At 50.3% G+C, this 10,406-nt stretch overlaps 1 protein-coding gene across 2 annotated transcripts; it reads right to left on the bottom strand.

Moving 5' to 3' along the window:
* Positions 1-29: 29 nt before the first annotated feature.
* Positions 30-9,942, bottom strand: PROC (protein C, inactivator of coagulation factors Va and VIIIa). 2 transcript variants are annotated; one of them, XM_069865056.1, is made up of 8 exons: positions 9,924-9,942; positions 7,742-7,825; positions 7,243-7,428; positions 5,679-5,789; positions 4,860-5,000; positions 4,402-4,511; positions 3,226-3,343; positions 30-725 (listed from the first exon to the last, which is right to left on the bottom strand). In XM_069865056.1, the coding sequence occupies exons 2-8, from the start codon at positions 7,806-7,808 to the stop codon at positions 157-159; spliced, it is 1,302 nt and encodes a 433-aa protein (XP_069721157.1). In that variant the 5' UTR covers positions 7,809-7,825; positions 9,924-9,942; the 3' UTR covers positions 30-156. The 2 variants fall into 2 exon arrangements, with proteins under 2 accessions (XP_069721157.1, XP_069721156.1); XM_069865055.1 differs by lacking the exon at positions 9,924-9,942 and adding an exon at positions 8,184-8,378.
* Between the last annotated feature and the right edge of the window lie 464 nt (positions 9,943-10,406).

Below are 10,406 nucleotides of genomic sequence, written 5' to 3'. Positions count from 1 at the left end.
AACCAACAACAAAGAAATTAAAGGCACGGGTACCAAGGAAAACAGCACACAAGGTTACCTTATACTCAATATTTAATACTGAAGATCTGACAGTGCATCACGCTGCATGCTGTCACTAGCACGTTGCCACAACATTCCAGCTGCTCGCTATCGGAATCAGCCCTTCCAAGAAGGTGACATCTCATCTATGTGGTGCTGGATCCACTCGAGGTACTGACTAACTTTGGTGTAGACTCCAAACTTCTCCCTTTTCCCACAACCTTCGCCCCAGCTCACCAGGCCGACCAAAAACCACGTATCCCGATGTTTAGTGATCATAGGGCCCCCGCTGTCCCCAATGCAGGAATCTTTCTTGTCTCCTAAGCTCCCAGCACATAGCATGTTGTCAGAGATGGGGAATCTCATTACCTGGGCACACTCGTTCCGGGGAACTATGGGGATTTCAATGTAACTGAGGAAAGTTGAGTAATTGTTTTTAACATCACTCGTGCTGCCCCAGCCGGTTACCACCACCTGCCTCCCACTTCGTGTCAGCTCCTGTTCCGCCAGGTCGCGGCTGGGAAGGCAGATGGGGAGTGCGTATTTGTTATACATCACGGGCTCAGCCAGGTGCAGCATGGCTATGTCATTATCGGATGTCTCCTTGCTGTAATTTTCGTGGCTCACAGATTTATCAACCCAAATGGTTTGCTCATTGGCCTCAGCGCGGAGACGATGGAATTTACCTGGAAGAGCAAACAAGAAGATGACAGATGCTACCGAATCTTCCTTCACCTTGAACACCAAAGCATCTGGATCACACTGGGCTTTAGGACTGTACGTCATCTTTTTCTGTCCCTTGTAGTACAGACATTCACTCCTTTGATGTTACAGGTTAACAGCACTCTTTAATGGATGGACAAATCTCCAGGCTTCCCATATTTCCCTAAATCCCAAGCTCATGTAGTACTAAATGTGCCCTAGAGGTACAGTGATCAGTTGAGAAACTGAAGTGCCCTGTTGTGTTGATACTACTGTGCACGTAGGCAGCTCAAGAGATCTTCAGGAGGAAACCAGGCTTCTTGGACTCGGCATTAAAAGCTGGGAGAGCAAGCATACGGCAGAACAAGACATTTACAGCAGTATCTGAGCTTTGTGCTGTGTAACCAGCGCCTGAACAGCTGAACTTCTTGGGGTCACCTCAGTGCAAACACCTTCATTCCTGCCACGGAGCTCGCACCTGCCCCACGGACACAACCATGTCTCCATTCCAAGCTCTGTCCCTGTACCTCACCGGCTGCCTCTGTGGTTTGGAGTGTGCATTTTTCTGATGGAAAGAACTGCTTTTCTGGTGGCAGTAAAATGCACAAAAGGTACATGTAAAACGATGACTATGTGGTGTTAGGCTGGGTCTTAGAAAGGTTCCTTCTGCTTGCCTGAAGTATCTTTGGGACAAGAATCTTCTCTTGTGGCAAAGTCTCAGGCTGTGGTCATCTCAGTGCTGCACACGCACACCCCCACGCCGCAGCGAAGGACCCTTCTGTGCTCCCATCTCACCACAGCAGCATCACTCAAGGCTAAACGAGAAGGGTTCCTCTCTCTTGTCCCAGCTCGCTCTAGGACCACACTCGCTTCTTTCCTCTGTTAATTAGGAAGGTCTTTGGGGCAGCTGGGAGAGACAGAAATTTGAGCCCCTATGGCTTATGATCCTTATACCATAAGTTACTCTGTGTCCTCACCCCAAATTTACATGTGAGGTGTCTCGAGTTTCATTTGAGCCTAAAAAACCCACCTCACCTGCAGCTCGGCACACCGCGCGGGACTCTGCCAGGGCCTGCGCTGCACGGCCCGGGTGGAGAAACATCAGGAGAGTCTCAATACTTCCTGTTTTCCCACTCGCTGCTCAAAGGACGCGCAGTCCTCAAACGCCACATCTGATTGCTGCTTTTCCCCTACAACATCCTAAGCAAACTGCACGTGCTGCTGCTTCTTCTTGGGCCTCATGAAGGCTACCTGCACATACTGCCAACCACTTCAAAAGGTAGAAAATTCCTTAGTAGCCATTGGAAGTGCCCGGAGTCAGGCAGGCTGTAGGCATGTTTCCGAGCTATCACACACCCTTCTTTGATGCCCCTCTTGTGGAAGAGGTGGATGTTATAGAATCGTAGAATAGTTTGGGTTGGAAGGGACCTTAAAGATCATCCAGTCCCACCCTCTGCCATGGGCAGGGACACCTCCCGCTGGATCAGGTGCCCAAGCCCCATCCAACCTGGCCTTGAACTCCTCCAGGGATGGGGCAGCCACAGCTTCCCTGGGCAACCTGGGCCAGGGCCTCCCCACCCTCATCATAAAGAAATTCTTCCTTATGTCCAGTCTAACTCTGCCCCTCTGCAGTTTATCCCCATTGCCCCTCATCCTATCACCACAAGCCTTTGTGAACAGCCCCTCCCCAGCTTTCCTGTAGCCCCTTCAGGTACTGGGAGGTTGCTCTAAGGTCTCCTCGGAGCCTTCTCTTCTCCCGGCTGGCACTAAGGGCACCCAAGGCTGTATCACATGCTTTCCCATCCATCCTTGATGTAGGACAGAGGAAGATAAATATGAACACAACCATTCACATATGCTTATTGCCTCTCCTCTCGAGCGCTGGCACAGCCACATGGAACATGCACACGGACAGCGTATTTCCAAGGCTAAGGATACAGACAATATAGTTGCCAGACTTCAGCAGTTACTGGGAACAACCTATCTTTTCACTAACAGAGGAAGAAAACAGTTCAGCTGTTGTGCTTCTGTCACCAACACCAGACAGAAAACACTAATAAATCCCCCTTCCACTGAAGTGTAAATGGCACACTAAGTATTTTTGTCTGCTTAAATGTGTGAAAGAGGCACTATGATAATTCTCCTCATGGCACCATAAGACTTTTTTTCAGTATTGGGAAGACCCTGAATACTTTCATCACCAAAATACTCAAGCAGAAGAGACCAAGTCTACTTCACAGAGAAGCAGCGGTGCTCAGAGGACACCAGCTCGCTTCCAGCATAAGGCTGAGTGGCTCAAACGAGGCCAGGTTTTCACTACAAGTTTTGTTTTATGCTAAGCTGCACATTGAACAGTTCGTAGACAACCTATTCCTACAACCAAGAAGGATTTCTCTCTTCTCACTAGCCTTTTCTCCTGAGATGATAAACCTTAGGAATGAAAGAATTATATTGAAAAAAACAGGGACGGATTTTTTTCCATACCAACTCTTACTTTGAGCCCAAATTCTGCCTCAGTGCAGTGTGCTGCGGTTAGGACCCACGATGGATGGATGAGGACACCTCCACACAGAAATCTTCCTTTGCTATTTTGCAGCATAATCTGAAACAGCAACAAGAAAGAGAGGTCTGCATGGAGCACAGCTCACAAAACACTGTGCCCCTTCTTCGCTGCGGCTGCAAAATGCTCAGACAGAGCAAGCACGTCATGATCACTGAAGCCAGAGCTCTACAGTGGGACCACAGCACTATGGACAAAGTCTCTGCGGGATGCCTACAAGAAAGCTTTGAATACTCTTCCTAAAGCAGGGCTGGCTTTATCCAAACCAGCACAGAACCATGTTGGTCATTGCCAAGCACGTTGGTACTTCAAAACTTTGAAACACAGAGCTCAGATGGGGCAATTATTCCTGTGTGCACAGCACACCAGAAGACAGGATGTCATTCCACACTGCAACTCTCCTGCTATGGTGTAAAAAGGCCTTTAATGTCAAAGAGAACCTGATTCTATGCATTTATTAGTTCCACAATAAGCTCTGTGAGGTCTCCCCTTTCTACATGATGCCCCAACCTGCTCTGTAAAGCTACGGCACATTTTGCTAATTAAATCTGCTAATGAGTTGAGGACAGATGAGGATTATAAGAACAGATCCATGCAGACAGGGGGAGGAGACCACCTCTCGCTCCACCGTAAGGCTGCTGGAGCGCGCAGGATGCAGCATGACTGCAGCAATGAAGTGGCCTTCTCAGGATGGAGCAACAAAGCAGGGAAGGGCCATCGCTAGCCTCTCTCTTGACATTTTGGCAAGGTAAGGTAAAAAACTTGGCAACTGTGGTGAGGTCAAGAATCATCCTATCCCTGCACTCCCTGATCAAGAGCCCCTCCCCAGCTTTTCTGGAGCTCCTTTCAGCACTGGAAGCTGCTCTAAGGTCTCCTTGGAGCCTTCCCTTCCCAGGGTGAACAACCACAACTCTCTCAGCCCATCCTCGTATGGGAGGTGCTCCAGCCCTCAGATCATCTTCATGGCCTCCTCTGAAGCTAAGGGAACCTTAACTTCCCGTGACACTGCTGCTAGCAACACAGAAGCCTTTCTGGAGCAGCTAGGCAGCTGTATGGGAACAACCCAAATTATATATGGTGAAAAACTCTCTTCTCCTTACCTGCCAAGGGCTGTCTCCCCTTCTTCCTGCTTTTCCCTCAATGAGCCGAATCTTGAATCCTCCTTCAGCTTCAATGTACTCCATTTTCACTCTTCCACACGGGAACTCCACTACAGGAGTTACAGAGAAGTTAGCAATCAAAGAGCAGATCAAAACCTATTCCTAAAGCATTCCCTCCATCTCTCTAACCTAGGCAACACTATTCAGTGGCTTCATGAAAGTCCCTCCATGCTTTGCAGTTTCCTGATTCCCCTGTATGTGTCCATGAGGCAAACACAAGTTAAAGGCCATGGGGCAGGTACGGAGTTGGGAACTGCAGGCACAGCTCCCCTGCATGGAATGGATGGTTTGAAAACTAGTAGAGTGCATTGCAGACCACTCTCCCATAAATCTCTTTTACCTCCTATTTGAATACAGTAAAGTCTGTCAAATGTGGTCTATTAACACCTCCCTCTTACCTCCAGGCTTGCAGCTGACCTGGTCGTCCATCAGCTGGTGGCCAGAGGCACAGTTGCAGGAGCGGCGCTGGTTGGCAGGGTCATCCCTGCAGAAATGCTCACATCCTCCATTATTGACAGAACAGTTGGTGTATTTGACCTCTGGAAAAACAAGCAGCGAGAGAGACGTGGGAAGCCGGAAAGCCAAAGGGTTACAGGAAGGTAAAGTGGCAAAATGACACTGTGATTCAAGTGAGCGACAATGGCTTTGGGATGACAGTTGTGGGCTTGTCGGCACTCAGGCCCTGAGACAGCAACCAGAGCCAGGTCCAGAATAGGGCAGTGGGAGGTGGAGAAGAGAGACTGTCAGGGCTGGGGAACGGAAAAGGCACCGTCACTGAGTGCAAGCCAGACGGTGCTAAGAGTTGATAATCCCTGACACACACACTCATCCTTAAATACGCTTCTCAGCTTCTCTCTGGGAAGAAATTGCCACAGCAAGACAATCAAATATTTGCATTGCATTGTTTTCTCCCCTGTATTGTATAAAACCCCACCATCCCTGTGCTGACAGTTCTAAAGTAACTGAAAACCCCGCTTTGCACAACTATTTTTGTAACGTTTAGAAATCTCAGATCTTCGATCCGCCTCCACGGCAACACAAAGTTCATTTTGCTTTACACGCGCACAGATAATCCTGTTACCGCATCGTGAAGCAAAGGAGAAATCAGAGTAAAATGAGCCAGTGGAGTGTGCACTGACCAAAGTGTCGGTCCCAAGCCCACAGAGATCCCCGTCACACAGAACGTCACTTCACAGCAGACTGACGACAGCATTTACCATAGTTGCACAAAACCCCCTCCCAGCCTTTGTTACAGATGCAGGAATATTTTCCGATACTGTCCTTGCAGACCCCGTTGGAACAAGGCTGTGGGTCACACTGATCTCCATCTGAAACAGAGGCAGACAGACTCAGGCCCTGAATCACAGAGAGATCATGGGTCAAACATTAACAGGAACAGACCCTCCCCCAGTTCCCGAGCACCTCCCGTGGTTTCAGCCCCCGAATGGTGGGTGCTGCCCAAGGACAGGCTGTTTATTTGGGTTCCGAATTGCAGCCGTGGAGGGAACGGAGTGGGTGGAAGGGGAAGAGCGAGCAAAGCGTGAGGCGGCCAGGACAGAGGCAGGTGGCTGTGGAAGCCAAGAGCAGCAGCGGGGCTCCTCTTCGGCCCACAGCCCACGGGTTAAAGCAGCAGAGAGCAATGGGGAGATGAGCGAGGACAGGCACAGAGACACCCCAAGTGTTTTGGGAAGGTTGCTTGTATGAGGGGACAGAAAAACATTCTTTGCACACCCCACGTAGGAGAGAACAAGAATTTGAATTGCTACGTGACACATGGCAGCAGGAAGGCCGAGTACTAGTCGGTCTGGAGGAAACAGAGAAATGACTAGGCAAATTGTTTACTCACCTACATATTTGCTCCAAAAATTCAGCTGTGGAGAAACAAAACTTACATTAAGGCTAGAAGCAGATTTTTCACAAGTGAGAGATTTCAAGCGTATTGTGGCCTTTCCTGGCCAACAGAGCACCCTGGTCAAACATCACCAGCCTTGACTGGCACTACACACCAACGGCCAAACCAGACATGCAGGTGTTGCCCGTGCTTGGCTCAGACCCCTCTGCCCTGCCTGCAGACACCAGCACAACCCCTCGATGTCCCCCCGGCTTCTCTGTTCTCTTGTCACTGCCAGGTGAGGCGCTTGTGCTGCTGAGCACATGATCCATTTGTGCCCAGGTAGGTGACCTGCGGGCTTTGTGAAGCCCCACTCCGCTCCAGGGCCCCGGGGTCACCAAGGACTGGGGCATCCTACATGGTGAGTCTTCTCCACTTAGCTCAGTAAGAGGCAGCCCAAGCCAACACAAAGATTGGGTGTGGGAAGGGGCAGGAATCATTGATGTTGGTAACAGAGATAGTGTCTGATTGAAAATGAGGTTTGGAGAAAGAGAGGAGGCATAGAGATAAGAGAAATATTTGCCTGGCACAGGTAAGAAAGTGGGGAGATCGGTGAAAGGCAGATGGAGCTGGTGAATGGACAAGGAAAAGAACTGGGAGGACTGGGAAAAATCCAGTGGCAGTAAGAACAGCCACTGGAGTGAAGCAGGGATTGGCATTACCTGGCTGGGATCTAAACCTCACAATGACGTCAGGTGGGACGTGCACGAGCAGCCAAGTTTTGTGGCGATACAGGTGGCAAGTTGACAATCACTGTAACATAATTACATTCAAACCCACGCCTACACTTTAGGAGTCACGAATGATCCATGCTCAGTACCAACAGCAAGACCTCCCAAGTCCTAGATTGCAATACTTAAAGAAAACACAATTGATTGGTTAAGTCCCACATTCATCCTTAAAAGCACAACTTACTGTTGCTTCCATGGTTTCAAATATCTCACTGGCCTCCTCAAAGTCACAAACCTCTTCATTGCACTCACGCTCCGTAGAGCCCGGTTTGAGCTCCTCCAGAAAAGAGTTTGCCCGTTTCTGGATTTTCAGGACTTGGTTTGCATCTTTGCTGCTGTAAAATACTGGAATGTAAAAGCACAAGCAGGGAAATGAGCTGGCTGAGAACCCGTGCTGCCCAAAGGACACTTAACAGGGCAAGAGCCCCTCTCCAGCGCAGCTAAGCAGCCCCTGGAAACCCTGGGCCACCAGCGCTTGTGCTGCAGGAGGGACCTCCAGCCTCTGCTCTGTGACACTGCAACACCTTGCAGGGCTCAGCAAGGCTGGAGCCAGGCACTGGCCGTGACTCCCTGCTAGAGGAATCCAAACCCCCTAACGGGAATGACTCCAGCCACTCGCAGCGACTGGAAAAGTGTGAAGGTATCTCAGGAAACTTACTTGAGGCACTACAGACGTGTGATGAGCAGGCGGCCAGCAGCACCCCCACGGTGACGAGTGCCCACATCCTGCTGCAGGAGTCACCTAGGGAAGAGAAGGTGCGTGAAGGGGAACGCGCTGCTGAGCTGCAGCATGAACCCCGTGCTGCACAGAGCTTCTGTTCAGCTCAGCGAGCTCCTTCACTTGTTTCCCTCAGAGCAGCTCCTTCGCCGAACGCCGAGTTGTGTGATGACCTTCTCTGCTGCCTCCAGCTCCAAAGCGGCCGTTCGGTAGGGACCCTTCAGGCAGGTTTGCTCGCTCCATTCAACCCATCGGCAGCTCCCCCAGAACACTCCTTGTCTGCCCTGATGCCCTCCCCTTGTCCACAGATAATTTTGACAAGCTTTATGCTTCATTAAAGCAAGCTGTACTTGGAAGGATCCAGTACTTTTGAAGCACTTACTGCTTTATTCAGCGCGAATCAACGTGATCTGTTCTTCCGCCATGAACTCGCCTGGAACTTAGTTAATCCGTAACTTCCAATATTTACTCTTTGGAGTGACATGAAGCGCTTTCATTTTAGTCATTAAACAAACAGTGCTCGGGGCGAGCTTGACAATTTACCCACACTCAGGAGAGAATCTGCTCTGCCTGTTTCAAATCTGCTTTTCTTCTAATTCTCTGGTGAGTTGTTATACTTGGTGTGCAAGCATAACCACACCAGTGCTGAGGTCTCCTGAGGGATCCCACCACCTTCTCGTAGCGTGCAATCACCCAGAAGGGGGACGTGTTGCTCCCTTTTTACTTTCTCAGCAGTTTCCACTACAAAACAGCCAAGGCAACAGAGCCGTGAGCAGCGCCTGCCCCTCCGGGGCCAGCCGCGAAAGGCAGGGCAGGAGGCTTGGACCAGCACGCTGCATCCTTTGGTTTAAGCTTGCACCAGCACAAAACATCATCTATTGAATTTTGAATACTAAACATTTTAGAGAAAAACCATAATCCTTTTCAGAATTATTCACGCATCAGAGAGGGCACAAACCAGCGCGTTCCCCTTCTCTGGATGCAGTTTGTGCAGCAGCATGTCTGCCGACCATACAGCACCCGATGTCTTCATGCAAATTCTCTCTGCAACCCTGTGTCCTCAGGCATCCCTCATCGGGGAAAACGCCCCAGGGTGCCAGGAAAAGGTGGAGCTCACCTCTGCTCTCGCTGCTTGGGAGCCTTCCGACTGCTTGTGAAAGTGTTTGGCTTTGCCCCTTACAAACTTGGCCACGGACTTTCTGGATAACAGGCTCTTTTTAAAAGAAAGATTTCAAAGTTCAGCCTTGTGGGATTTGTGCTAAATAGAAGATTACGGCATCCAAAATCACTGCTGGGGAAGATACGTGCACAGCAAAGCTCTGCCCATGGATTGCAATGAGACAGCGAGTCCCCAACAGGCATTAGAAGGGGAAAGAGAGGCTGATGCGCTGAGCACCACAGAAACGAGACCGCTCTTGCTTTTCCCAGGAAATTTAGCTGAGGTATTAGTCTCCTCGGGCTGCTCTTCTCTAAAAGAAAAGGTCCTTGGAGGCCAAGGTTTTGCACAGCTCCCACCTCAGCACAGGAGCACATTGCCAGGAAAGCAGGAGCGCCTCTGCCCGGAGCCTGCGCGTAGGGAGGTCGGAGCACGTCCTCAGGAAACGCTGCCGTGCGTTCAGTTTTCAGCCTGGGAGCTGGAGGAATCTGACGACCCGTGCAGAGAGCAAGCTGCTGCCGTGCCATCTCCTAGCCTGCTGCCGCCCTGGCTGGTATCTGCTTGCAGCTGCAGCTCCTCCAGTTGGCAGTGCAGCCCGTCGGCCAAGCTGGACTGAAGGGCTCCCCTGCAGGAACGCCACAGCCCACCACGGACTCCTATTTTACCATGAAGTCAAAGAAGTGGTAGGTCTTTAAGGTCACGTGCAAACTCCCCCTTCCTTTCTTGTGAAGACAAGACTCACTACCTTCCAGGATTTTTATAAGCCTACAAAGTGCTGCAGCTCTCCAGACAGAAGCGGCTAGAGAACTGCAACGTATCTTTTAACGCCAAGTGTCACTTTCCGTGCTCTCTGAACCTTTTCACTGTGACCACGTGAGAATTAAAAACATCGCGCTGCTCTAGGCTCAGCTGGGGGTGCGGTTACTCATCCCAACCAGGCACGCAGCAGCCACACAAAGAATTTACCTTTCAACTCTGAAGCTGCTTTACAGGTAAGGAATGACCAGGCTTCTTCTAACCCCGTTCATTTCCAGTGGAAGCTCAGCACACGTTCAGTGGGAGTGGATTTCCTCAACTTCTCAACTCTCCTAATGCTTTACGCTGCATTCAAAAAACCAAACACATTAAAAAACCCAAGGCAGCAACAAGGACAAGAGGAATGGCAGCAGAAAACACTTTACCCCCCTCACTGGTACTTCAAAATCTTTACAGCACACCTCTCTCCAAATCCACGCCACCCTCCCAAGATCCATTAGGTAATTATGCATCAAACCAAGAGCACAGCAGCCCCCAGTGGGAGCTCTGAGATTCCAGTAAGGAGTGGGGCAAAGAGGCTTCTGGTTATTGTCTTCTGCCACATGAATAAAAGACCAAACCAAGTTACCTCCATCAGAGGAGCGAGCAGACCTCCTGTCTCTGCTGCTGCTTTCCTGGAGCGCTACCTAACGC

Source organism: Phaenicophaeus curvirostris, chromosome 10 (genome assembly GCF_032191515.1).
Source record: "Phaenicophaeus curvirostris isolate KB17595 chromosome 10, BPBGC_Pcur_1.0, whole genome shotgun sequence".
In the NCBI taxonomy this organism is placed as follows: domain Eukaryota; kingdom Metazoa; phylum Chordata; class Aves; order Cuculiformes; family Cuculidae; genus Phaenicophaeus; species Phaenicophaeus curvirostris.
This window is presented reverse-complemented; position numbering and strand designations above follow the sequence as displayed.

What these genes read in the sequence shown, in the direction of transcription:
- PROC (XM_069865056.1), bottom strand. Translation starts at nt 7,808, where the DNA reads ATGTGGGCACTCGTCACCGTGGGGGTGCTGCTGGCCGCCTGCTCATCA. An exon ending in GGTCAGCTGCAAGCCTGGAG is followed by an intron (nt 4,512 to 4,859) that starts GTAAGAGGGAGG and finishes TAACTCCTGTAG; the next exon opens with TGGAGTTCCCGTGTGGAAGA. An exon ending in TGGGCTCAAAGTAAGAGTTG is followed by an intron (nt 726 to 3,225) that starts GTATGGAAAAAA and finishes TTGCTCTTCCAG; the next exon opens with GTAAATTCCATCGTCTCCGC.